This window comes from Phragmites australis, chromosome 6 (genome assembly GCF_958298935.1).
Source record: "Phragmites australis chromosome 6, lpPhrAust1.1, whole genome shotgun sequence".
Taxonomy (NCBI): domain Eukaryota; kingdom Viridiplantae; phylum Streptophyta; class Magnoliopsida; order Poales; family Poaceae; genus Phragmites; species Phragmites australis.
This window is the reverse complement of record NC_084926.1, coordinates 1772429-1798992: the sequence shown is the minus strand read 5'-3', so window position 1 is coordinate 1798992 and position 26564 is coordinate 1772429. Positions and strand designations below refer to the sequence as shown.

General features: G+C 45.6%; 4 protein-coding genes across 5 annotated transcripts; 2 read left to right on the top strand and 2 right to left on the bottom strand.

The window, feature by feature from the left end:
- The first annotated feature begins 4272 nt into the window (after positions 1-4272).
- LOC133920997 (heparanase-like protein 3) lies at positions 4273-8102 on the top strand. The gene is made up of 9 exons (XM_062365678.1): positions 4273-4400; positions 5066-5127; positions 5414-5597; positions 5673-5821; positions 6278-6511; positions 6606-6795; positions 6890-7015; positions 7333-7432; positions 7531-8102. Exons 3-9 carry the CDS (start codon positions 5458-5460, stop codon positions 7885-7887), a joined length of 1296 nt encoding a protein of 431 aa, XP_062221662.1. The 5' UTR covers positions 4273-4400; positions 5066-5127; positions 5414-5457; the 3' UTR covers positions 7888-8102.
- Positions 8103-8719: 617 nt separating this feature from the next.
- On the bottom strand, positions 8720-11900 carry LOC133920998 (uncharacterized). 2 transcript variants are annotated; one of them, XM_062365681.1, is made up of 6 exons: positions 11606-11899; positions 11383-11507; positions 10422-10518; positions 10161-10270; positions 9392-9466; positions 8720-9228 (listed from the first exon to the last, which is right to left on the bottom strand). In XM_062365681.1, the coding sequence occupies exons 1-6, from the start codon at positions 11673-11675 to the stop codon at positions 9178-9180; spliced, it is 528 nt and encodes a 175-aa protein (XP_062221665.1). In that variant the 5' UTR covers positions 11676-11899; the 3' UTR covers positions 8720-9177. The 2 variants fall into 2 exon arrangements, with proteins under 2 accessions (XP_062221665.1, XP_062221663.1); XM_062365679.1 differs by having other exon boundaries at positions 11383-11900.
- A 798-nt stretch (positions 11901-12698) lies between these two features.
- On the bottom strand, positions 12699-16267 carry LOC133920996 (pyrophosphate-energized vacuolar membrane proton pump-like). Its single transcript, XM_062365677.1, has 7 exons — positions 15921-16267; positions 15127-15701; positions 14381-14760; positions 14218-14304; positions 13808-14138; positions 13304-13714; positions 12699-13234 (listed from the first exon to the last, which is right to left on the bottom strand). The coding sequence occupies exons 1-7, from the start codon at positions 16162-16164 to the stop codon at positions 12968-12970; spliced, it is 2295 nt and encodes a 764-aa protein (XP_062221661.1). The 5' UTR covers positions 16165-16267; the 3' UTR covers positions 12699-12967.
- A 5085-nt stretch (positions 16268-21352) lies between these two features.
- LOC133920772 (probable monogalactosyldiacylglycerol synthase 3, chloroplastic) lies at positions 21353-26078 on the top strand. Its single transcript, XM_062365361.1, has 10 exons — positions 21353-21376; positions 21572-21760; positions 22323-22982; positions 23107-23279; positions 23866-24027; positions 24117-24258; positions 24581-24805; positions 24921-24983; positions 25082-25156; positions 25473-26078. The coding sequence occupies exons 1-10, from the start codon at positions 21353-21355 to the stop codon at positions 25758-25760; spliced, it is 2001 nt and encodes a 666-aa protein (XP_062221345.1). The 3' UTR covers positions 25761-26078.
- Positions 26079-26564: the final 486 nt, after the last annotated feature.

The following is a 26564-nucleotide window of genomic DNA, read 5'->3' as shown; positions in this document are numbered from 1 at the left end:
AGTGCAAAGTTTGCAAAATTTAATGAGTTTGGGTTTGGAGTGAGATTAAGCCACTTGAGCATTGAGTTCTTCCTCGAGCATTCGCTGTGATCTTTACTCTTGAAGCTTTGTGCTTCTAGACGGCAAGGCATCGTCCATAGAGCACCCAATCTTTGTAGAGTGCCACAGGAAGTTTGTAATCGACTTCAAATTGAGTAAGAAAATTCTAGCTTGATCTTTGTGGTCGCTAGAAGAGAATAGGGTTGGAAAAGACCCGGCTCTTTGTGAGCTTCTCAACGGAGACGAAGGCACTTCTTTGTGAGGTGGCCGAACTCCGGGATAATCTCTCGTGTTCTTATTTGTGCAATTTAATTAATCGTGTGAATTTGTGAATTTACATATAAGTTGCCTTAGCGATCATCTTGCTAGTATTAACTGTGTTTTTAGCTCTGTGATAACTAGTAGACATAGCTACACTTTTAGATTCTAGTTGCTCGTTTTAATTCGTAGTTGTTTTTGATTTCCTGTATAGACCAGAGACTCCGGACTATACCGGATACTCCGGACTAGACCGGACTATTCGACCTTCATCGGAGTATCCGGCAGTTTTAATCTGCTGTTTTAGTTTTAATTTTCAGAAAAGTCTATTCACCCCCCCTCTAGGCACTTTCAAGGACATCCAAGGGGCGCTATCTATGCAAGCGCTCGTGGAGTATGTCATGCTCTGGTCGTGGCTCTCGGAGGTCCAATTGGACGAGCATAGAGAGGACGTCTATGTCTGGTGTTGGACCGCGGAGGGATTGTACTCGGCGCGGTGGGCCTACAATGCCCTTCACCAAGGTGTTGTTCCATTCCAAGGTGTCGACCAGATTTTGGAGGACATATGCACCTCTGAAAGTTAAGTTTTTCATCTGGCTTGTGTCGCGACGCGTATTTGGATGGCGAACAGGCGACTAAGACATGGGCTCGATGCTCACTCCACTTGTTGGCTATGTGACCAGACGCTTGAGATTGCAGATCACATCTTGGTCAACTGCTCCTTCTCTAAGTCCATCTGGTGGGAGTCCCTCTCGCGGGCTCGACGTTCTTGTGTTTTCCTCTCAGAAACATCATTGCAAGACTGGTGGACACATGTCGCCTCTTTGCAGCCGTCGGCGATGCGGAAAGGCACCAACACCATCGTCATGCTTGTAGCTTGGCATCTATGGAAGGATCGCAACGCCTGACTCTTCGATCATCGCTCTTCAACAGTGGCGTAGGTTCTCGGGCATATCAAGGTAGATGAGAAGTTATGAACCGCGGCAGGTGCACGTCACTTATTTCGTTTATTTTGTGAGTAGTCTGTTTAGCAACACAGCGTTTTGGTAGTGCCAAGTGGGTGTCCCCCCCCCCCCCTCACATTGCGTCTATAATCAAACTGTAACGTTCCTGATACGTAGTCCTTCTGTGTATTCGTGGAAGAAAACTTCTAAACTACCTGTGATTTTTCTCTAGGACATTTAATCCTGTATGATGTGCTTGTTTCTAGTACCATCAAGTAGTACGTGGAATTTTTATATTTTGATATTTTTTAAAAACATATTTTACCAATAGATATATATGAAAATAATTTCTAAAAAATAGACACTTTTGTATGACGTTATGATATTTGTCACCGTGTCATGGTTGAATAGCGCAGACTGTGATATTTGGCGTTGTGCAAAAGAGTCTATTTACATAAATTATTTTCGCTGGAGTCTATTAGTAAAATATGTTTTTAAAATAGCCAAATTCTAAAAATTAGTAGAATATGTTTTTAAAAATTGCCAAATTCTAAAAAATTCACCAAACAGTAAAAAACTCACCGGACACCACATCACATCACAGCTCATGTATACCCTCACCAAATAATAAATGGAGAAAGAAAACAAATGTAACAGACTAACAGTACAAGAGCCGAAAATTTGGCTATGAGCAGTGTGCCAGATTACCAATGTGACCAGTCCATGATGCTACAGTACGCTCTTCCTTCTGAATGAGCTTCCACTTCTGCCAGCTTCCCTCCCTCCCCGACCTCCCTCCCTCCCCATATAAAGATTCCAAGCTCCCCCGCACCAAACCAACCATTAAAGGCGGCAGTAGCAGCAGCCCATCTGACATCTCCTCCCCGGACCCTCCATCCCTCAGCACCCCCCTTGAGATGCTTTTCATGGTGTAGGCGGCAAGAAGTTTCCCTCCCCCTTACGCCTTTTAAGGGGCATTGCCCTTTCCCCAGCATTTTCTTTCCCTCCTCCCGGTTTCAATCCGTCCCTGTTCTTGGTTTCGTTTCGTTCTACCTGCGAAATGGCGCCCGGGTTGCTGCTGAAGATGGTCGGGTTCTGCGTCTGGGCCGTGTTGGCGCCCAGGAACGCTAGGATAGCTTGCTCTCTCTCTCACTCACGACGGCAGCGCGAGGAAGAAGATGAACAGTGATTTTCCGGCGACGAACGCCGCGGTGACGAACTCGCCTGTATCTTGGCTATCTTATTCACTGGACTTGACGACAAAGAACGGTGGAGTACAAGGGCTATTTAACAGCCAGGGGACGCACACCTCGGAGCCACGAACTCCCTGCCCGGCAAGCTCGCCATGATTCGCATGATTCGGTCTTCAACGTCCCGAGCACCACACGCTCGTTCACGGACGACTCGGCCTCCTCCCGTGCTAACCGGCACCATGCATGCCCTTCTCCTGCCTATTCTACCGCTGCTGACCAAGGACCTATCCTGGACTTTCAACTTGACAAGAACAAACTCACGCGCACACGCGCTAGACACACACGCCATGGCGTGGTTATTCCAACAAACTCCCCCTAAACATGACATGGCGTACACCGCCATCACAGCAGCGTCGGCTCGTCGTCGGCATCGGCGAGTAGCGCCCTCTCCCTCCTCGACTTGGGGCAATCCCTCGCGATGTGCCCGCGCTCGCCGCAGTTGAAGCACCTTCCTCGATGACGCCTGCTAGCGCCTGAGCTCGTGCTGCTCGTGTCCTCGTCATCCTTGTCATGGCCGCCGCTACGGCCAGCGCCCATCTTGCCGCTATGGCCGTGCGCCCGCTCCTTGCCGCCGCGTTGACGCCGACGCGTCTCCCACTGCTCCTCAGTGAGCAACAGCCGCTCGACACCGTCCGTAGCTTCTTCGACGTCAGCATCCTCCGCCACACGCAGCCGGCCGACGAGCTCCTCCACAGACGTGGTGTTGAGGTCCGTGAGCATCTCGATCGCCACCGCCACCTGCTTGAACTTCTTCGGGACCACGCGCAGGATCTTTTTCACCACGCGACCGTCCTCCAGCGTCTCCCCCATCTCGCGCAGGCTGCCGACGAGGCCACTGATGCGCATGGTGAAGTCTCCGACGGACTCACCGTTGCGGAACACGACGTTCTCGTACTCCTTCCAGAGGCGCTGCACGCTCGCGGCCTTCACACGATCGTCACCAACCCTCATGGACTTCACCGCATCCCACGCCTCCTTCGCCGTCTTCTTCACGGCGAGCCCGGCCTTCATCTCCGGCGGCACCGCGCGCAAGATGGCGGCCAACGCCCGCCGATCCTTGGCGCGCTCCTTGGACACGGCCACCACCGCGTCCCACAGCTCCATGGCCTCCAGCGACACCTGCATGACCAAGGCCCACTCGTGGTAATTGGCCTTGGTCAGCAGCGGTAGCTCGACGGCGCCGGAGTTGCTGACGACGCGCTCCACGGCGACGACAGCCTTGCCGCTGTCTCCGATCTTCGGTGGGCTCGACGGCGACGACATGCTCTCCAAACCAAGCTCTGGTACCAATTGTTGGCGCCCAGGAACGCTAGGATAGCTTGCTCTCTCTCTCTCACTCACGACGGCAGCGCGAGGAAGAAGATGAACAGTGATTTTCCGGCGACGAACGCCGCGGTGACGAACTCGCCTGTATCTTGGCTATCTTATTCACTGGACTTGACGACAAAGAACGGTGGAGTACAAGGGCTATTTAACAGCCAGGGGACGCACACCTCGGAGCCACGAACTCCCTGCCCGGCAAGCTCGCCATGATTCGCATGATTCGGTCTTCAACGTCCCGAGCACCACACGCTCGTTCACGGACGACTCGGCCTCCTCCCGTGCTAACCGGCACCATGCATGCCCTTCTCCTGCCTATTCTACCGCTGCTGACCAAGGACCTATCCTGGACTTTCAACTTGACAAGAACAAACTCACGCGCACACGCGCTAGACACACACGCCATGGCGTGGTTATTCCAACAAGCACCACCGCCGTCGCCGGCGGCGAGGCGGTGGTGGTGGACGCGCGGTCCGCCGTCGCGGTGACGGACGAGGACTTCGTGTGCGCGACATTGGACTGGTGGCCGCCGGACAAGTGCGACTACGGCACCTGCGCCTGGGGCAACGCCTCCCTGCTCAACCTGGTCAGTTGACACACTCACACAGATCTTGCCAAATTAGAGTGTTCGAACGTTGTCCTTACCAATCTGATTCAGGATAATTCTCTAGGACCCGTAGAACATGGGCGTGGTTCTCAAGGAAATTTCTTTTATTTTTCTTTGTTGGTCGGCAACGGCATGGATCTTTTGGGAGCTGTGTGTTGGAGAACAATTTGGAATTAGACAGCCTATGGAGTTTCATTCCATGGACCTATAGTCATGTCGAGCCGTTTGCATTTGTAGTAGTAGCAGTACCTTTTTCTACTAATCATGTGCAAACGTAAAGCCTACCAAAGCACAAGAACACTACTGGCTACTTAAACCATATTCTATTGTTCGTGCTTAGAGAATGGTTAGAATTTCATCAAAAGAAGAACAGGCAATTTACTACTTTGGTGCGTGCGTGTTCAACTGTGCGCTCGTTACTACTCAACTAGTTCATAGTTTAAAATGATTTCATACGATATAAGTTTTGTAGTTATAAATGATATATTTATAAGGAAATTTTAGTTAAAATCCAATTTCAAAAACTGAATCCAAAAGAAATACGCTTACTATTTCTGAACATAAGGAGTACTTTCCAATTCGTTTGCTACGAGCTTTGACGAAGTGCGCGTTCAAATAGTCCATGACATGGGTGATTGACACAGGTCTTTAATATTCTCCTCCCTGCAGAATCTCTCCAACAAAATCTTGCTGAATGCCGTCAAAGGTAAGCCATCTGATGATAATCGTCCCTTTCACTTTCAATAGTGCTGATGCCTTTCTCCAATCGAGAAATCAAAGGTCTTGCTCTAGACATATTCCAGCCATCGATTTTCGATCTGACGGTCACAAATACTTGTAGTCTCTCAAATGCTGTAGCTAAGCGACAGTAGCAAAAATTCTAGTAGGAGTACTTTGCAAGCTATGATATATTCTTTTTTAAGATGTTACGCATGGCATTAACACTTTGATGCTTTGCTTATTTTTCTCAATAATGTAATCGACGTTTGCAGCATTCTCCCCCCTGAAGCTCCGGCTGGGCGGCTCTTTGCAAGATATGTTGATATATGACACCGGCGACCCTCGTCAGCCATGCACTCCGTTCGTGAAGAACACATCGGCAATGTTTGGTTTCACGCAAGGTTGCCTGCCATTGCATAGATGGGATGAGCTCAACGCGCTCTTCCAAAAATCTGGGTACTTTCTCAGGCCAGTCTCAGAAGCTGCTTTCTCTTTTGACATGATTGGCTAACTGGCTGTCTGATATTGCAGGGCAAAAATTATTTTTGGGTTGAATGCTCTAAATGGCCGGATCCCAATGCCTGATGGTTCTTTAGGTGGGCCATGGAATTACACAAATGCAGCTTCTTTTATTAGCTACACCGTAAATAAGGGATATGATATCCATGGATGGGAGCTTGGTGAGTTGGCTGTAATCTTGTGGATCCTGTTGTTTTTTTCACAAAAGCAGTTCTCTTTATTTTGCTATGATATATTTTTGGAGCCGCTTCATTTAGGGAGTTTTGATAAATATGTTGAAAAGGAATTCTGTTAAGTATGCACAGGCAAGTATGTCAACATCGCTTTAGATAAGGTTGAGCTATCAGCTGCAAAGAGCAAGGGAAAGATCATGAATGGTGCTTTTCTTGGCTTTTCAGAAGTCAATGTACAAAAAGCATACTTTTATAATACCCTGTTTTGTTAAGAAGCAATCTAATCTGAGCAGTTGTTTTTCTAAAGGCATACTTTTATAATACCCTGTTTTGTTAAGAAGCAATCCAATCTGAGCAGTTGTTTTTTTTAAAAAAAAAAATCTTACCCGAGCAGTAGTTCTGTATAGTATAGTACTTTGGGATCTTAATGCACTGTTCTTGTAGGGAATGAACTCAGTGGCAGTGGAGTTGGAGCCCGGATTGATGCGGACCAATATGCAGCAGATGTGATCACTCTGAAACACATCATTGACAGCACCTACCAAGGCTACCCATCAAAGCCACTGCTACTTGCACCAGGAGGCTTCTTTGACGCCGCCTGGTTCACTGAACTCGTCAGCAAAACAAAGCCAAATCAAATGGATGTGATCACTCACCATATCTACAATTTAGGCCCTGGTATGCCCGCCTTGACTTACCATTGATTCGGTAATCGGTACATGAGTTAGAGACTTGGAATCTGCATAAATGGATATAATTTTGAACGTGTCAGGTGTTGACGATCATCTGATTCAGAAAATTCTTGATCCATCTTACCTTGATGGCGAGGCAAGCACGTTCAGCAATCTCCAGGGAATACTGAAGTCTGCAGGGACTTCAACCGTTGCATGGGTTGGCGAGGCTGGAGGGGCTTACAACAGTGGCCACCACCTTGTAACTGATGCGTTTGTGTTCAGCTTCTGGTAAGCCAAGAACGTTTTTGAAACAGCGAATTCCTATGCTCGTGAACTTACCATGTAAAGAAGTATTTATTAACTATGACCTGTGATGTTTCAGGTACCTGGATCAGCTTGGGATGTCATCAAAGTATGACACAAAGACTTACTGTAGACAGACCTTGATTGGTGGGAACTATGGCCTGCTCAACACAACAACATTTGAACCAAATCCTGATTATTACAGGTAAACATACCCAAGATTTTCAGAAGCTATTATAACAGGAGAAAGTTCTATATAGGAACAAAAATATCTTATCCTATACTAAACCATAAACAAAGTCTTGAATCCATGGAGATATACCGGCACCACAAATCACTGCACATTTGTAACAAGTAATGAAGCATATGCCTAAATGTGTAGAATTTGTTCCCGTTATTAGAACCTGGCGCCATGTACCTTATCCAAGCTAAGAATTGGTTCCACTGCATGTGATGTTGTAGAACGAAAGAAACGGTGTCAAACCGACCATCTTCATTCAACTTTTCTGCCTTTGTCTGCAGTGCTTTACTATGGCATCGCCTCATGGGAACCAAGGTTCTCTCAACAACATTCAATGGCACAAATATGATCCGTGCTTATGCACATTGCGCAAGAAATTCGGTAGGGGGCACATGTAATCTTAAGTTCCCTTTATTTTTTCCAATAACAAATACTAACTATCTGATCCAAGCCTGATTCCATTTCCTTGGATTTTCCAGGAAGGGATTACTCTGCTCCTAATCAACCTTAGTAGCAACAACACAAACCACATTTACGTGACGAGCGATGGTGCACAAACCCACAGTGCAAGGAAGGAGGGCAGAAGGTCTGGCCACATTCCTGGACTTGGTGAAGCAGCTGAGCTCACAAGAGAAGAGTACCATCTCACTCCCAAAGATGGAAACTTGCAGAGCCAACAGGTGTTGCTAAATGGCAATGTGTTGGCTACTGATGCCAACGGAGACATCCCTAAGCTGGCATCTGTGCAAGTGAAGGGAACGCAGCCCATAACCGTGTCTCCTTACTCCATTGTGTTTGCTCATATCCCAAGCTTCTATGCTCCTGCCTGTAGGTAGATTTTTATTTGATTGTTGATTGTTTTCAGTGTGAACGATGCTGTTGTCATAGGTTAGATGAAGTCTGGGTGAACGGCGAAGCTTGCTCACCTGTACATGAAGTAAGCTATAAGGCTGAAAGATTTGTGATTCGTCATTCTTTAGGAAAAGAAGTGTTCAGGAAATGTATGCAAAAGGAAAGAAAATAAAATAAACCAAAAGAAAATAAGTATTTGCAATTTTGGTCCATTCTCTCTCATTTGGATTGAGAAATCATAAAAAGGGGACAAGTTGGCAGGGAATCATCTTACGGTTGAAACTCCAGGGCCGTCCAGAATCTAATTTCCCGGCAGAAGAATATATATACTACTTGTTCTTTGTCTTCTTTGAGCCAATTGGAAAACCCCAGAAAGATATTCTTCTCTGCAAACAAAGTTACGTTTTGTCATCTTCAGCACTGAGAAACGAGCGGATAAAAGATCGCCCATTTTTTCTCCCACGCATAGCATCCATGCTACTGTTTGTCACTGTAACTACAGAAGATCGCTTGGCTTGCTGTTTGCATGTCTTGGACCAGAGTTTGAAGTTCATATGACCGCGTCCCTCACCGACAGGTATCAACTATAAGCATTCCAGCTACGATATATCCTTTTCCTGTCAGTCACAAGGTCATGCGCTCCAAGCATCAACATGGAACCAATGTAATCTTGTTACAAGGCAAATTTTACGTTATTGAATCCAGTGAGCTGATGACAGGGATTACTACATTCACAAGTGCTCGACAAGATGAGAAAAGCAATACTCAGTTGGTGCATCACAGTAAACTAAAATTTAGCCATGTGAAGTTGTGAACTAGTAACAAAAAGGAAAACATAAGTGAATGCTCATTGTCTTGTTACATGTCCTACTGATTATTGTTGGAATCACAAACACACAAGCACACACTAGACACATGATGTTTTCTGACTGCCAGCAAAAACTTATAGTTGCTAACAGCTTCTAACAGGTGAAGCTCATCCAGAGCATCCGAAGCTCTTCCCTGAGCTCAACTAGGGGTGCAGCCCATTATATAGGCTCCAAACCGACATACCGTAGGTGCAGTAAACGTCTTATTGTTACTACAGTAACAAACTTACTGTTGATACAGTGGAACGTACGGGGCACAAAACCGGCATATTGTTGCTACAGTACCACCGGCAAAAAGATTAAACTACACCAGGATTATACTAACAATTATCATTTATCAACAGCGTGTTCTGCAGGCAAAACCAGAGCTTGCATTCTCATTTGATAAAATCTGCAGCGTTTTCACTAGTCGATTGGTACTTCCACCTCCATCTTCAGGCCAGGATGATCGATAATCTGAAAGCACAGCACAAGATGGGTTTTAGACAAAGTCTGGGAGTACAGAACAAAGACTGGTATGCTGCCTAGGAAAGCTCATTATGAACGAGTACAATGTCGTAGTAGACATATTGGGAAATAGTATAAGCTGTGATAAGATGACAGCATAGGATTTGTGTACCTGGATAAAATCTTCTACAGATAGTGTGCAATCCCTCGTGTACCCTGCTTCTTCCAATACCTTAGTTATTACTTGCTGAAAGGCGTCAATATATTTTGTGTTAAATTGGTATTCTACTATTGTATAAAAAATTTACGAGATCTATTTACGTGAAAATAAAAACAGAACTAGTGTGCTTGTGTCCAACATTTGCAATGGGAAATTATGAGCATTTCATTAACTTCAGAAACCAGTAAGTCGTTTCTTAACACTGATAGTGATGAATTCCTAAACTATTTATTTGGACAGCAAGTCAAAAGTTGTGCGTACACAAATATAAAGCATGTTATTTCTCACTTTGCAGCTCTGAATTTTTTTTTTCTCGAACACACAGAAGAGCTGCGCGTCATTGCATTAAGAAGAAAGAGTGATCCAGTTTATGAGAAAAACTAGATCCGAAAATCTTAACAAGCAGTGCTATACAACCCGCGGAGCTTAGCTCCCATGCAAGACAAAGAATAAAGAAAGAAACCCGAACCCCCCATGACAACCGGACAACGAAGTTATAGAAAGCAGCTATAACCTGACAACCACACAACAAACAACATCCCCACCTAACAATTTATCGTCAGGATCTCCCTCGGGTTAAAACAAATTATGCTCACTTGGCATGTTACTAATTGCAGGATAACAGTTACTTTAAGAGGAAAGGAGGATGGTCATGCAACAAATCCACAGCATTGCTATTTGCTGACGAAATACAGGACTTTATGAAATAATACGCAAGCACCTCTCTTTGTTCCTCGGACATGAATGACCCTGTTAGGTCCCGTAAAACATCTAGCAGGTCCTTGAAGGTTACTTTCCCCTTGCCATCAATGTCGTAAACCTTAAATATCACTGCTTCATCAAACGCAAAACAAAAAAGAAAAATACGAGCAAGTGAGTTATCATGAAGACTTCACTGCGGAGTCCCTATTCAACATATAGTCGCTGTTAAGATCAAACGGAAAGGAAATAATGAAATATAAGCATGATAGTTAGGCATTACACTCGATCTTTTGCCGAAGACTGGCCTTCACACTGAAAGTAGAAAGAATGGCAACAAAATCCTTGAAGTTTAGTCCATCAACCATACGTAACAGCCTCTGAGGAAAAAAAAAAGGAGGAGAAACTCAAAATCATCGCACGAGAGCAACATATTGGTTAAGTCATATGAAGTAGTATAGTGTTTGTCCTGTTAGAGCTTTGGCATGTAACGTACGAAGTAGATCCACACATTCGTACGGTAACAAAGAAAGGTGTACTAGCTATACGATCATCTCCAGCTATTTAACTTCTTGTTGGAGGTGACTTCTTTACTTGATGCGGTACTGAGTGTGCTGGCACATTCTGCTACAAAAGTTTGGGTTAAAGTCAGGGTTTATGCCTAGTGCTCTGGCTGTGTATCCTCTTGGTGAAGTTGTTTTTGTCAGCACAATGGAGGCTGTTCTTTATACTGCAGATCGTGAGGAACCCAACCCAACATGTCCAAAGTACTAAAACACAGTGCGTTGGAACATCCAACAATAAGAAGATAAACCAAACAACCGATCTGCACATCTGATGTGGGTACATACTCTACACTGACTCTGCTAGCTAATTCTCGCAATAAGTGGTTAGCAATCAGTAAGGTGTCTTCTTTTGTATGTGGTTTTAGATTCTCAGGACCAAATGGCTTATCCTGAGTATTGAGTGGTCATGAAAATTAGAAGCTCTACGAGGGCAGAGCTGTAAACATAAAAGGAGCAAAGTACAACATTGTAGCATGCATCAGGACACAAACCAAGAACAGTAGAGTTGTACGTAAGATCCGCTTAACTGGCAACGTACAAAGGGATTGGCAGGAAGGGGACACAAAGTAACAAGTTGCCTTTTCTGCGTGTGTTTCGATGGAACAAAGCCAGAAACTTATCTGAAACGAAACATCAGGGTCCCCACGGGGACAAGCAGGAGAAGGAACTGGATCGGACCTTGGAGAGTGGGTTGAGGGAGAACTCTGGGATGGAGAGGAACTCGTCCTCGGAGATGAACCCCTTGGCGCTGCGGTCGAGCTGGCAGAACCGCTCGTACAGCGACACGATCTCCTGCTGCGAGACTGTTTCAAGAACCCAACACCAATCACCAAACGAGCGAACGATTGAAAAGAGGACACCAAATTTTGAGAGATCGAAGGTATCGCCCATGGCTCGTTACAGAGATAGTTGCAGTGCTCCTGCACCTCCTCGATGTCGTACTGGGTCAGCATCGACGACGCGTTGCCCATGGCTCCCTTCCTACCCTTCCCTCTCCTCTCTCCTCTTGCCCTGCCGCCGCGGCCGCAGCTGCTCTTCTTGGTGGAACCGAAGGGCGCGCGACGCGGCTGATTGGTTGGTTATTTATCCTGATCTGAATTGTCCTGGAACTGGCGGTGGCGTCGTTGGAGACGAGAACTAGGCAGCGCCCTCGTGCGGTCCGTTGAAAGAGGAGAACAGAAGGGGCGCGACCAGACGAGGGTACGAGATGACGCCAAGGATATAGGCCGCATATTCTCGTCTCTTCTCGGCTCGGCTGGAGGTGGTGCCAAATTCCAATTGCCGGAGCCAAATCTGCCAATGCGACCGAGCATTCATGAGCGTTACGTGTCATGGACCTCACGGTTGTTTCGCCGTTATGGTAAGCGGGCTGCCCTTTCGGTTTCGAGATTTTTTTTATTTTTTTATAAAAAAAGTGCTACATCTATTTTAAAAAATTACAAATTTAGATTTCTGCGGTCCGTTGGAAGAACATCCCCTTTCAATAGTTGATAGGTTTAAAAATAGAAATAAATATTGTGTTCTAATACTCTCAAAATTTAAAATACTGTCGAAATAGTCATAGCAAATTCTATAGTGCAAAAGAAGCTATCATCTAGCTCCATAAAAAGTTTGCAATTCTAAATTTTTTTCATCATCTAGCTCTAAAAAGATTGATTTTTTTCAGCGGGCCATAGGAGTTTATATCTGTAATTTTTTTAAACAAACTTATATATTGACAAACTTTTGTTTTAAAAATATAAAAAATCCCGTTTCAACGGTCGTATTTGTCGTTAGATTGTGCCAACCTGGGTCCGAGTGGCGTCGTACAAGGCCCGGCCCAAGTCAAAAAAGGAAAAGGAAAAGTTGACCATGTTTTTCACCACTGATCAGATTTTTTATAAAGAAAGTTACCTCTCGTTATACAGTTGTATAAGAGTTCGCTCTCTCAATCTCTGCGTAACCAAAATACATAAAAAACAACAACAAAATAACAAAATGGAATCCACATATGCTTTTGAAAACTAGAAACAGACGACATTATTGATCAGTGGTCACATTATTACATACGAATCATCATCTGGTCACTCTATGCGAAGCCGGGAAGCTAAACTCAACAATGCCTCTGGCAGAGAAATGAACACACAGCAAACTACCAAAGTGCAAACTACAAATGTGAACAAATCTTGGTGAAGTGCACCATTCATTATTTGCAGGAATTTTATTAACGCGCGCCGTGGAGTAATTTTTCGTGTCCGCATAAGGGTGAGGTCTCCTTCCTGATCTAGAAGAGCTTGAAGAGGAGCCCCCCGTGGGTGGCGAAGAAGGGGGCGAAGACGAGGGACTCCACGGCCATGAGCTTGATGAGGATGTTGAGCGACGGGCCCGACGTGTCCTTCAGTGGGTCACCGATGGTGTCACCGATCACCGCCGCCTTGTGGCAGTCCGACCCCTTGGGACCCAGCGACCTCGCGTGCTCACTCGCACCAGCCTCAATGTATTTCTTTGCGTTGTCCCAGGCACCACCAGTGTTCGAGGCAGAGATGGCAACCTGCAAAGCAAGACCAAGATCAGTAGCAAGTCTCTTCATCTCTTGCTTACAAGGGGGAGGAGTGCACACCTGCACGCCTGAAACGAGAGCGCCTGCAAGAACACCGGAGAGCGTCTGCACGCCGAAGAAGGTGCCAACGATCAGAGGCGTGAGCATGACCAGAGCACCGGGAGGGATCATCTCTTTGATGGAGGCGTCGGTGGAGATCTTGACGCAGTTGGCGTAGTCCGGCTTGCCGGTGCCCTCCATCAGCCCAGGGATGGTGTTGAACTGCCGGCGGACCTCCTCCACCATCTTCAGGGCGGCGCTCCCGACGCTCTTCATCGTCATGGCGGAGAACCAGTATGGGAGCATGGCGCCAACGATCAGGCCGATGATGACCTTCGGAGACAAGACGTCGACGACCTTCACTCCGGCTCTGCTGACGAACGCGCCGAAGAGGGCGAGAGACACCAGAGCAGCTGATCCAATGGCAAAACCCTGCAGAGGGAAATGGAAGGATAAGAACTTGTTTTCATTAAAGTTTTTTCAGCATCTTGTGGAAGACATGGACAATTGCAGTAATATTATTACCTTTCCTATGGCAGCAGTTGTGTTTCCAGCAGCATCGAGTGCATCCGTTCTCTCACGAATTCTGTGGCTCATCCCTGCCATCTCAGCAATGCCACCAGCATTGTCACTGATAGGACCGTAAGCATCAATAGAAAGACCAGTTGCAATTGTGCTCAGCATGCCAAGAGCAGCGACCGCTATGCCATACATCGCAGCAATAGTGAAACTGACATAGATGCCAACAGCGATAGCAAAGATCGGGATTATAACCGACTTGTATCCTAGGGCAAGGCCGAAAATGACATTGGTAGCGGCACCAGTTCTACAGGCATCGGCGACATCTTGCACAGGACTGCAGCACAGCAAGTTAGAGCCATGAATTAAAGCAGTACCAACTAGCTGATGAAGAAATGCAGTAGAAGATTTCTTACCTGTATGCGTTGCTAGTGTAGTATTCAGTCACGTATCCGATGATCAAACCAGCCCAGAGACCAATTGCAACACAGAAGAACAATCCCCTGCAAAGTGGTGTCACAATAATCAGAAGATCAAACATTTCGTGAAACTAGTAACAAGCAGCAACTAATAACTTACCAGTTGCTAACTTCCTTCTGTTCACCAAAATTGAAGATTGTGAATTTAGCTGGGAGTGCCAACCAACTAATCAGCGCAATACCGACAGTCATCAGAACTGTAGAGATGATGAGCTGCTTCTTTAGTGTAGGTTCAATTTCTTTCACACCCTTTATCTCAAAGAAGTCGGTTGCAAAGAGTGTGGTGATCAAGCAGACAATGATGCCAACGGAGCTGACTAGCAGCGGGTAGCACATCCCAGTGAAATCATGGTTGACCCCAAATGAAGAGATAGATGCCACAACAAGGGCAGCACAGGAAGATTCAGCATAAGAACCAAAGAGATCCGATCCCATTCCGGCAATATCACCAACATTATCTCCGACATTGTCAGCGATCACCTGAGAAAGAGAACTTGCAAATTCAGTAAAGTAGCACCAATAAACCGGTGAATTGTTATATATCACTACTGCTAAACTGGTATGGATCTAATTTTAGGATATTTGTAATGACATGTTTCCAAATACTGGATTTGTAATGGCATATTTCAAAATCATGGCATTTATAATGCCATATATCTAAATTTTCCTAAATTATAAAGTACAGTAACTTATTACGCTTAATAAGGGTAAGAGTTCAGGTAAAGGAACATTCTGCATGAAAGTTTTAAAAATTCATCACATGAGAAAAAAGAGAACATGTGTGCCACTTGCAGCAATTCAATAAAGAGATACAGTAGTCCAGAAGAAGAAAAGCTAGAAACTTACAGCAGGGTTTCTGGGGTCATCTTCAGGAATGTTCCTTTCAACTTTGCCAACAAGATCAGCACCCACGTCAGCCGCCTTCGTGTAGATACCGCCTCCCACCCTTCCAAATAGAGCCATTGAAGATCCACCAAGGCCATAACCGGTGATAGACTCGAACAAACCCTCCCAATCATCGCCATAGTACAACTTGAACAAGTTTATAGTGATGTAGAGCACCAGAAGGCCATTCGATGCCAGCAAAAAGCCCATCACTGCACCTGAACGGAAAGCAGTGATGAAGGCTTTGCCAACACCTTTCCTTGCTTCCAAAGTAGTCCGGGCGTTTGCGTATGTAGCAATTTTCATCCCAAGGAAACCAGACACCACAGAGGTGATTGCTCCGAGCAGGAAAGAGACGGTGCTGAAGAGGGCATTGAAAAGAGCAGGTTTGCACTCCTTGTCCTTGCTGTAAGTGCAGGGGTGGTTCTTTGTGCTAAATCCCTCCACGGAGCCAAGGAAGAGGAAGATCACGACGGCGAAGATTGACATGAAAATGCCGACGTATTGGTATTCAGTGAAGAGAAATGATGTTGCTCCTGCATAAGAGTCGATCTTAGGCAAATACACCCAAAAAATCTTATTTGCTCAGAACCAAATTCGTAAGTTCAGAAATCTGGAACTAAATTTCGAACAAAATAGAAAGAAAAAAAAACCCAGAATTTAAGAGAGAAAAAAACGCCTTTCTTCAAAGAACGCTAGAACGGGCACGTGTACGCAAACCGGCGACGAAACGGTTCCGGATCAATCCTTCTGACCTTCGGCGATGGCGTTCTGTATCTCGGCGCACTTGAGGACGGTGTTGTGGTCGTTGAGGCCCTCCTCCTGCTCGATCAGCGAGTCTCCGAACCCGTCCTTGTCCCTGGCGCCGCGTCCGCCGCCCGCGGACGGCAGCAGCTTGACGCGCGAGACTAGCACCCACTGCACGATGGCGAACGCGAGGCCCACGACGGCGGCGAGCGGGATGAGCACCTCGGTGGCGGCTTCCGACAGGATCGCCATGGTCGGAGTGCGGCGGCCGAAAACCCCAAACCCTCGAGCTGGAAGTGGGGATGAGCTGGAGAATAGAGAAGATGCTGCAGCTTCTGACTGTCAGCTTGTAGAGCGTAGTGTACTACTCTCCTTGAGGTGCGCGGTTTATATAGCTGTCGGGTCTGCCCACCCGGACAGGGAGTAGCAGAGCAGCGGAGACAGAGGACTGGTGGTCATCGCAATTACGACGGACTCTGGGGAGCTGATCACAAATTTTGGAATGCAAATCTATTATATGTATTAAAGGGTCAAGATGTCGCGATTCTAAGGCGTCAAGTTATTGTAACTAGGGTTTATGTTAAGTTATTATAGATATTGTTTATATATATATATTTGTTAAGTTATTATAGCTACTGTTTATATATATATTTATATGTATATATGAGTATATGTATACGCATATGTATATATATATATACATATAATTTTTTTGGAAATTTTAAAAAATAGCAAACAATAATAGTTATATTGATAAATCGGGTGAAATAATCTAAAATGCACATGAAAATATCTAAAACTCAAAAAATATGAAAAAACTTTATTTAGGTTCATATTATTGTCATCTATGTACTAAAATTATGTGTATGTATGAAAGTACCACTATTTTTCTATAATTAAATGAATGTGTTAAATATTGATAAATTATAAAGAAATATTAAGATGCTTAAAATTGATGAACCTAATTTTTTTAGTGAACAAAAATCAGATATGACGTAGACGCGCCAATCCGCCTAGTGATCACAAATCTTGTAAACCTCTGGAGCGGCTCACTGCCACATGGACAACCTCGGGTAAAAAATTTCTGCCTGGAATGAAATGGTCTCAGCCTCTCAGGTTTTGAAACGATCTCAAGTGCAATACTAACACATGGTTGGTCAACCACAGTTTGGCAGATGACAGTTACCGTAGCCCGACGAGCATGGCATCTGGCCATCTTCTGAGCCAAACTCGCACCAGAGCTTAAACGTCTTCTTTTAACTGACACCAGCTGATATCAAATCTCACACGGTCAGCATTCACCATTGTGTTTCAAAGGTTGTTTTATTCCCATATCTTATGCCTGACCGCAATTCAAACCTCAGAGAGTACATTTTACGGGGGGTTATATGTAATGCCGTTCTCTCTCAAATTACTGGCTGTAATAGCAAACGAGTCCCTTAGCAAAAGCTGTGAAACAAGTTGATTAGCAAAGACAAGAAGAAGATCAACGGGCATGGCAAGTGGGATCGGTAAAATTTGTGAAAGATCCCGGATGACGTGGTGGGCTCGCAGTTTCTCATTCTGGGAGATGGTCCTTATCCGAAGCCCGTGGTTTTTCCTTCTTTACATTATGTTCTCCTCCTAGGCTTGGATTCCTCGGCGACGCCACCGGATTTCCTACGATTGCGAGCGGCGACGGCAGGAAGAGTGGCCGTCTTTGCCTCTGCATGCAATAAACTGAGGTGTCTCTTTCACGGCCGAGGTCGCATGCAGACGCGGCAGAGTCAGAGATCATTCGGCCGTCGGTGGTTTCCGTTCCCGCGGCTGTAGCAGTTTCAAATTCAATGCACGATCTTTGGTGTAACGCACGCGAGGATCAAATGACTTCTGGGCTAGCATCTTTGCATATGGCATTTCGAACTCGTGCCAGTGACAGGAGGCGTATCGTCAGAATGACGATGCATGCTGCAGCAGTGCAGCTTGAAATGTGCAACCAAGCCGTCCTTGCTTCTGAAGAAGTTGCCTGATTAGTTGGTTTTACTGAAGGTTGTGAGTGACAAGTGCAGTGCAGCTAAGTTGATCCTGCTGTGCAGCTAGAAAAAAATTGCATGCATTTCGACATGCATCAGCATGAAGGAATAAATCGACCAATGCTTCAGTTCTTCCTCTGTTCTCCATGGTAGTCAAAGTTAAGGAACGCCACGGCAGAGCTCCTTTATACCTTCACACTTGAACCAAAACTTGCTCTATACTGAACTGTACCAACGAGGCCCATGCCACTGCACCATTAGAATAACAGCTCTGACGAACAGGGAGCAAAAAGGTCTGTTGTGGTCCTGCATCAGCTTTACAAATTACAATGTTCCAAGAAAAATACGCTTGGTCCAGGTTTTGTGAAACTGTTGGCATTAAGACGACGCCATGTCATCACCTGGTCCCACAACGAGTAACACGGCATTATAATATGGCTGATGACCCAATCGTACAAAAAAAACCCAATTATTAAGCATCTGATCGCTAATCCAGGGGCCGAATTCCGGACACACTTGTGGTGCAGCAGATTGCGTAGTTTTACTTTGAAGACATTTTCTTGTCAAGCATGACCCAGGAATTCAACATGCGTCATACAGTATCTACACAACAATTATTCGAGATATGCTGGTTTATAAGGTTTGTGCACCATCGAGCTAATACATTAATGGCTATACAAGTCAACTATGCGGAAGCTCGAAACATCATTGTACATGCACCTACAACGTTTTTTTTTTTTTGGGCAATTTACGCCTACAACATTATGTGCAGTGTACCAGATTACAGTGGGTTGAGTAGTTGACCAAGGAAAAGCCCAAATACTTGTTCGAGCGATCGAACCAGATGGAAAAAACTGCACTGCACATAATGATTTTCCAACAGTGAATTCAGATTTCTGAATATCGAAGTTCTTGGAAGAAGAAAAAAACCCTAAAATCGAATAAGAAAGTCAAGGTAACTGGGCCGATGTGCTTCTGAACTTTCGATCTACTGAGGACCCCTCCTCTTGATGCGGATGCGGCACGGGACAGAGGCCTATAGTCCGTGCAACTCCCCATTGGGCCTTGACGTCTCACAGCTATTAGGCCAGTTGGTAGCTGGGCTCTGCAGTCTCTTCTCAAAAAAAGAAAAGTTGGGCTCTGCAGCCTGGTTCATCCCGATCACCAAAGCCGACCATGTTCATTTTTATATTTTTAAATCCGAGAATAGTAAATGTATGCGTCCATTTTGAAATTTTGCAATTATATGCATGTCGTCCGTTGAAAGTACGATAGGAACCCAACCAAGTAGTCTGTGATGTCAGGAGAAGGCGATGCCGGATGCAATCATTCGGTTGTAGGACAGGTATATGCATAGATCGTTGCTGTTCGGCAAACCGTCCTCTATAGTTCATCCATCCATCTGGACCGCACAAGTGTCCGCTGCAGCGCAGTCGTGCGGCGTGGATAGCGTTTATTTGGGTTTTGCATTTGCCTGCTTGAAACATCACTTGTGCCGCTCCATTTTTAACATCCTTCTTTCCCTCGTCGCGACATGTGAACTGTACGTCTTTCCACACACACTCCAACTGATCGGTCCACGGCCAGTGGCAGATTCAGGAGCAGGATTTTGTTCGTTAGCTATGGACTTAGACATCCACTGGGCATCTCGCAGATGATGCCATGACGCTGAGAGAGCTGCTCCATCAATCAGTCTAGCTACGAACAAAAGCTAAGCGCTGAGAAGTCACCGCGTGACGTGACGCTAACTGACCGCGTGACGACGAACAGCGCAGCGTGTCGCGGTGAACTTGATAGGCTTTCACGGACTGATCTTTCGGTTCCGGCAGGTCTGTACGAAACTTCACGAAACCAACTCTGTGCAGTGCGGACACAAAGACGATGACCGCAGTTAAAGGTTCAAGACAGATAAGATACACATGTTATAGCCTCCAAAGGCAAAATCCTTTTCACGGCACTTGTTGTCGGTGGGCAGCCTAACCAATCGGATTCTATCTCTGATCGGGCCGAGTGTCTCACTGGAACTCTTCTCTAAAATAAATTTCGATGCCTCTCACGCTTAGAGCTACAATAAAAATATGACATGTTCTTTATCTACAAAATTTTGAATGGTTGTATTGATCCTATAGGATATAATTATTATTATTTTTTACAGTGTAATTTGATTTATACAATTTTTATTGGAAATAAGAGACGTGCAAGGTCGAGGATAAATTCATGACCGGCTCGGCCTCTCCTAATACTTTGCCAACAGACTACAAATTTATTCACACAGATGTAGAGTAGATATGTCTAAATGTGTGCATGTGCGTGAGTATGGAAGGATTTGCGTGTGCACATACACAGATACTATATCTATAGCAAGTTGAGAGGCGTTAAAAGAAATGGTAACGCCAAGAAGAGAACTTCTCCAGGCTTGCAAGTCAGGCCTCGCGTAGCAGCCTTGCACGTAATCCATCCAGTCGCCATCCATGAACACCCCGCCCGATGTATCTTGGGCAAGACTTGAAGCCGACTCAACTCAATCCGTTTTCCTTAGCCCCTACGACGGCTGGGCGACGCCAAAAAACGGCGAAATCCCGCGCGCGCGGACGCCAAAAATAGCCAGACGGCTGAGGAAAACCTCCCTGCGCCGCACACAGCACGGCCTCACGGGCGCTTCCGCAGCCGGCACACGACCGCTTCTCCTCTCGCCAACGGGAGCGAATCGGCGAAGGGAATAATCGCTAGATCCCGGGGAATTATTCCGGACTCCGACCCGCGCGCACAGCGCAGCCTTCCGTGCCCCCCACGTCCGTCTCCGGGTCCTTTTGATGGCTCGATTCAGCTGCTTTTGCACGGGCGACCTCACGGATGCTAATATTTGCACTCGTGAGCTGTGTGCTCCGTGCTTCCGGTGAACAAAGCCATTGGTGAGTGGCGCTGCCGTAGCGCTTTCCGTTTTTCTTTTTGGATTTGCCGGGCTGTTTGATGCAGACTCTGGAGTTGCCACGCTAAATATTGGTCACAGTCAAAAGCGAGTCGTACTAAAATTTAGTTAAAGATAATCATTTAGTTTGTGACTAAGCTAAAATTTGGCAACGCATTCAAAGCACAGACAATCAAATCGACTGTCTAAAATTTGTTGTTGCTGCTAATTGAATGTAACAGACATGACCAAAAAATTTCGAGTATAGTCAAAGTTTGGTTACAAACTAAATGCTAGCCAAATTTACTAGGCATGACTAAAATTTGATCTGACTTTTTTGTCACAAATCAATTAAGGCTGACATCTTGTGAAGAGATGACGTGTCCTTTTATCCAAAAGAAATGGAGAGAAGGAAATGACGGTAGCGGTGCTTAGTCGGTCGCACAGTTAAGATTTCATTCTTACTTCTGATAAGCATAATTAAATTTTAGAGTAGCTTAATCGTTGCCTTTTGTGCACCATGGGGTTGAAAAATTCGCCAGGGGTTTGTAACTAGATGCAGAACATCTTAAAGTTGATAGGATCAATAGTGTATAAGAGCATCTTCAATTGAGCTCTCTTCTCACCCTCTATCCTATATTTGAGAGAAAAACGATAAAAATCGGTCTCCAACCGACCCCTATCCGGCTCCCTTTATTTGAGGAGCCCTTAAATCTCCTCCCTCACCCCTTACATCTAGGGGCCCCTCATCCGGCCCCTCACCCGCGACGCCGCACCCGCGCACGGCCCCTCCCGCGCCGCCGCACTGCCCCGCACCTGCCTGCCCGCGCTTCCCCGCACCCGCTCGCCCGCCCACGTTGCGCCGTCACCCCCTCACTCGCCCGCCCGTGTCATGGAGGCGTGGAGAGAGGGGCTCGAGGAGAAGGAGGTCGGGGAGAGAGAAGGAGCGGGGAGAGAGAGGGAGCTCTGACCGGCGTCGGAAGAGAGGCTTTGGAGAGAGAGGGAGAGAGGGGAGAGAGATGAGAGAAGGGAGAGAGAGTTGCCAGATATTAATAAAATAGAGATGATTCGAATATAGGGGGTCAAATATGAGGGATCGGTTGGAACGCGTTGAGAAGTAGGGAATGAAATCTGGATAAAGAGCCCCTAAATAAAAGTAATAGGAGGTCAAACATAAGTAGTCGGTTGGAGATGCTCTAACACCACATCTACAGGTGAAAAATAGGCATAAGCTACCACAAATAACTACTGATCAACGTGAAACTAGTTATTTTTGTACAGCGATTGTAATGTCCATTCATCAGGCTTTTCACATGAAAACGACCTAGATCACCGGTTTTGCTAATTGCATGCATTTGGAGCGTGTTACGAGCTTGAGATAGCGTATGGTAACTTTTTTCACGTAGAACCCCTGAAATTCCTGAAATCATCGGAACGCGGAACCGCTCCAGCTCCAAATTCCCAAATTATGAGGTCCCCCAAGAAACCAGCAAGGCAGCAACACAGCTCACATAAAACACGCGACAACCACCACCACCTTCCCCAACCTCCAATTCCAGTCGTCTTCCCGGCCCCGGCCGTGCCAGCTCGGACCCCCCCCCCCCCCTCCCGGTTTCACTCTCTCTCTCCGATCCCCGATTTTAAACACCTCCTCTCTCTCCAGCCCACTCGCCTCCTCCTCCTCCCCTCCCCTCCCCTCCCCTCCCCTCCCGATTCCGCCGCCGAACTCGCGCTCTCTCCCGCCGCCCGTGCCTCGGCTCCCCTTGTCGGCGATGGCGACGTCCATGGCGTCGCCGCGGGGGCGGTCGATCCGGGAGACGGTGCTGGAGACCGTGGCGGCCTACCACCAGCAGCAGCGGATGAGGCGCAAGTTGCGCAAGAGCCTCAGCTACGCAGGGGAGCTCTCCTCCGCAGGGCGCGTGCGCGGGGAGGGCGCGTCCTCGTCGGCGTCTGTAACCTCGCTCTACGGGCCCGAGGAGGACGACGAGCCGTTCTGGGAGGAGGAGGAGGGCACCGTCGAGCTCGTCCAGCTCGGGGCCAACCGCGCCAAGAACGTCCTCATCCTCATGAGCGACACCGGCGGCGGGCATCGCGCCTCCGCGGAGGCCATCAAGGACGCCTTCCGGATCGAGTTCGGCGACGAGTACCGGGTGCACTATTGATTGATCTCGCGAATTGCAATTTCTTTGTATTGTGTGAAATTGAAATAATATACTTGCAGTCTGGAATCTGTCAAGTGGCACTGAAGATTTCGTAATTATTTATGAATGGCAGGTCTTCGTGAAGGATCTGTGCAAGGATCACGCGGGGTGGCCGCTCAACAACATGGAGAGCTCATACAAGTTCATGGTGAAGCATGTGCAGCTCTGGAAGGTGGCCTTCCACAGCACCTCGCCTAGATGGGTCCATTGCTTCTACCTCGCCGCTCTCGCCTCATTCTATGCCAAGTAAGGATAATTTTTCTCTTTCACAATTGAAGAAGTCGTACTTTTGGGAGGTTGATTAGTTCTTGGAATGTTTTCCTTGTTTCACTCTCTGCTTCGGGATTATAAATAAATGCAGTTGATATTTGTATCCATGTTGCTGTTGTTTGTAGCATACTGCAAATTGCTCACCTAATCTCCGATTTTCTAATGGCCCAGCAGTTTTGTCATTATCTCATACGCTTATATTATAATGTCGGATCTGAACGCGTGACCCTGCAGTAACAATTTTATAGTCCCCAGCCCATTCCCTTGAATGCAATCATCAAATTGTGAGGTTGGACCTTGTCTACAGATGCTAAAATATCGGTGCTGAAATCATTGTCATGTATCTTATGAAGTTTGCAATTGAAATGCAATTCCAAATAAATTGCTACTAATTGTTTCATTGTTTGCATACCATAATCCACATATTATCCACCACACGATCTATTACTTATACAGATATACTGCACCTTTTTCTCCCATCAAGAGGCTACGATGTGTCGATGTACTCATGTACATGAGATATTTATATTTTTTCTAAATGGCTTCTTGTTTATGGATGAAGGAAGGTGGAGGCTGGACTGAAGAAGTACAAGCCAGATATCATAATTAGTGTACATCCCCTCATGCAACACATTCCTCTGTGGGTGCTCAAATGGCAAGGCCTGCAGAACAGAGTAATCTTTGTAACCGTCATCACGGACCTCAACACTTGCCACCCTACATGGTATGTTCAGCTATCAATAAGGAAAACCTGAAGTATCCATGATTTTAGTAAAGCAATCCATTAACTTGATCTGACGATAAAAAATACAGGTTCCATGCTAATGTGAATAGATGTTACTGCCCCTCAGAAGAAGTTGCCAAGAGGGCAGCACTGGATGACCTAAAACCTTCTCAAATTCGCGTGTTTGGTCTTCCGATTCGACCATCATTCTGCCGTGCAGTTCTTGTTAAGGTATGCTCTTCTTAGTTAGCCCAGTATTTCTATTTCTGCTAATTTTAATTTATGTCATATGTGACCTTTCAGAAGGCAGAGGTTCGTTTTTTATATTGATCTTACAAAGTTTCAATCTGTTGTGTTTAACAAATAAGTCTAGCCACTTGTGCTTTCATTAACTGCTGAGTATTGTATGCACAAAAGCATTACCGTTCAAATTTCAAGAAAACAACTAAAAATTTGTCCGTAACCTTGATGTGTTTGAATACATATACTTCTCGTGGCCTTTTTTCTCTCAAACTCAAAAAAAGTCTTTTTTGTGAAACAAATTACTCACCAGGATGATTTGAGGAAGGAACTTGAACTGGATCCTGAGCTGCCTGCGGTGCTGCTTATGGGAGGTGGAGAGGGCATGGGTCCTGTCAAGAAAACTGCAAAAGCCCTTGGAGAATCATTGTTTGACAAAGAGCTTGGAAAACAAATTGGGCAGCTTATTGTCATTTGCGGCCGGAACAAAACGCTGAGCTCCTCATTGCAGGCCCTTGAATGGAAAATACCAGTAAAAGTATAACTCGTAACTTGTTCTTTTAATTCTTTATAAATAATAATTTAAGTGGTTTCTTTCATAGCCCAGACAACAAGAGTGTTCCTTATGCACTGTGGGTTTCCTTTTACAACAGATTAGGGGATTTGAGACTCAAATGGAGAAGTGGATGGGAGCTTGCGATTGTATTATAACAAAGGTATATCCTTTACAATTCTTGATTCTTAGCATGTTGCTTCCTTTGAAGTTTTTTGTGGTATCCCTGATTTTGTTTCTCTTTTATTGTTGGTTTCATAGGCTGGACCGGGTACCATTGCTGAAGCCTTGATAAGGGGTCTTCCTATAATCCTTAACGACTTCATACCTGGACAGGTTTATGCCTCTATCTTTCTGCAGTCATGGTGTATGTGTTTGCTACATTATAGGATAATAGGAGCACCTTGCAGTTAGATCAAAAGGAATTACTGTATTTCTGGTCTCCTTAAGGGGAACTCCCATTTGTAATTTGTTCGGGTCAAATGTTAATACAAGCTTGCATGGGTTCACTACCTTGTGAACCCCCCCCCCCCCCCCCAATATGGCATATGTACGAAATAATGAATTTTGATTACATGTAATAGTATTAAAAAAAGTAGTATGCTCTAGGGTGTCAGCATGTTCTCACACACGTTTGTGTTTTGCATGACAGGAAGTTGGCAATGTCCCTTATGTTGTGGACAATGGTGCGGGTGTGTTCTCCAAAAGCCCTAAGGAAACTGCTAAACTTGTTGCCCTTTGGTTTGGTCCAGATTCAGAGGAATTGAAAAGAATGTCAGAAAATGCATTGAAATTGGCTCAGCCAGAAGCTGTCTTTGACATTGTCAGAGACATCCATGAGCTCTCTCAGGAGCAAGGGGTGATGTCACAGATCTCTGGTTCCTTGACGTCATCCTTCTTCATACCATCACCAGAAACCACACCTATCCAATTTATCTGAAACCTTTAAGCTGTGTATAGCTAGAATTGCAATCTTTGACCTTGTGAACTTCACATTCTCCCTACAGTGTGACTTTGACCTTGTGAGGGTTCGTTTGACTGACAGCTACTCGTGTAATGTTGCCTTCATTTAACTTTGTTAAAACCGTTCGTTCTTATCATGTTTTCGCCTTAGTCGAAGGGGGATTGGTGGTGGTGACTTGTAAAATACACTCAATTTTGTGCATCAAAAAGTCAGAAACTTTTATCATGTAACTCATGTAATCCATTCATGTATGTGGAAGATGTGTATAATATGATGATAGATTGTTTTGAGTGACAGTTTGTGTTTGCCTATAGATACCGAGTGAAGTGTACTCAATTGACTGGTGTGTTCTGAGTTCTGACATGTGGTGAGTATCAGAGTATGTAGTGGTGACTGGTGACCTCTAAACCGGGAATATTTAACTTTTTGTCACTCTACCGGAGGGATAATTTCTCGTTAAAGATGACAAATGGGTCCTTTAAGTTTATGGAAGTGGGCTCAGTGGCAAAATTGCGACTTTATCGGATGACAGGGTGACAAAATTAAATGCCCCGATTTCCACAGCAAGCAATGTATTTGTATCAGCACTTCAAAGTGAATTTGATGAGATTAATGTTCAGAATTTTTTTCGAAAAAAACAAGGTGTCGATTTTATCATAAAAGAAGATAGTTGGTCCAATTTATGAGAAAAATAGGATTCAAAAATCTTACAACAGCATGGTTAATTAGAGAGAAAATCAACTAAAACCATTGAACTTTTGGACAATAGAGACAACTAGA

Excerpts from the sequence above, each read along its gene's own strand:
- LOC133920996 (XM_062365677.1), bottom strand. The coding sequence starts at position 16,164 with ATGGCGATCCTGTCGGAAGCCGCCACCGAGGTGCTCATCCCGCTCGCC. Across the intron at positions 15,702-15,920 it reads ACAGAACGCCATCGCCGAAG|GAGCAACATCATTTCTCTTC; the intron begins GTCAGAAGGATT and ends ACTCTTATGCAG. Across the intron at positions 14,305-14,380 it reads CAGAAGGAAGTTAGCAACTG|GGGATTGTTCTTCTGTGTTG; the intron begins GTAAGTTATTAG and ends ACCACTTTGCAG.
- LOC133920772 (XM_062365361.1), top strand. The coding sequence starts at position 21,353 with ATGGGGTTGAAAAATTCGCCAGGG. Across the intron at positions 24,028-24,116 it reads AACACTTGCCACCCTACATG|GTTCCATGCTAATGTGAATA; the intron begins GTATGTTCAGCT and ends TAAAAAATACAG. Across the intron at positions 24,806-24,920 it reads AATGGAAAATACCAGTAAAA|ATTAGGGGATTTGAGACTCA; the intron begins GTATAACTCGTA and ends CTTTTACAACAG.
- LOC133920997 (XM_062365678.1), top strand. The coding sequence starts at position 5,458 with ATGTTGATATATGACACCGGCGACCCTCGTCAGCCATGCACTCCGTTC. Across the intron at positions 6,512-6,605 it reads TATCTACAATTTAGGCCCTG|GTGTTGACGATCATCTGATT; the intron begins GTATGCCCGCCT and ends TGAACGTGTCAG. Across the intron at positions 7,016-7,332 it reads CCAAATCCTGATTATTACAG|TGCTTTACTATGGCATCGCC; the intron begins GTAAACATACCC and ends CTTTGTCTGCAG.
- LOC133920998 (XM_062365679.1), bottom strand. The coding sequence starts at position 11,595 with ATGGGCGATACCTTCGATCTCTCAAAATTTGGTGTCCTCTTTTCAATC. Across the intron at positions 10,271-10,421 it reads TCTTCGGCAAAAGATCGAGT|TGATATTTAAGGTTTACGAC; the intron begins GTAATGCCTAAC and ends TTGATGAAGCAG. Across the intron at positions 9,467-10,160 it reads TGTCCGAGGAACAAAGAGAG|CAAGTAATAACTAAGGTATT; the intron begins GTGCTTGCGTAT and ends GACGCCTTTCAG.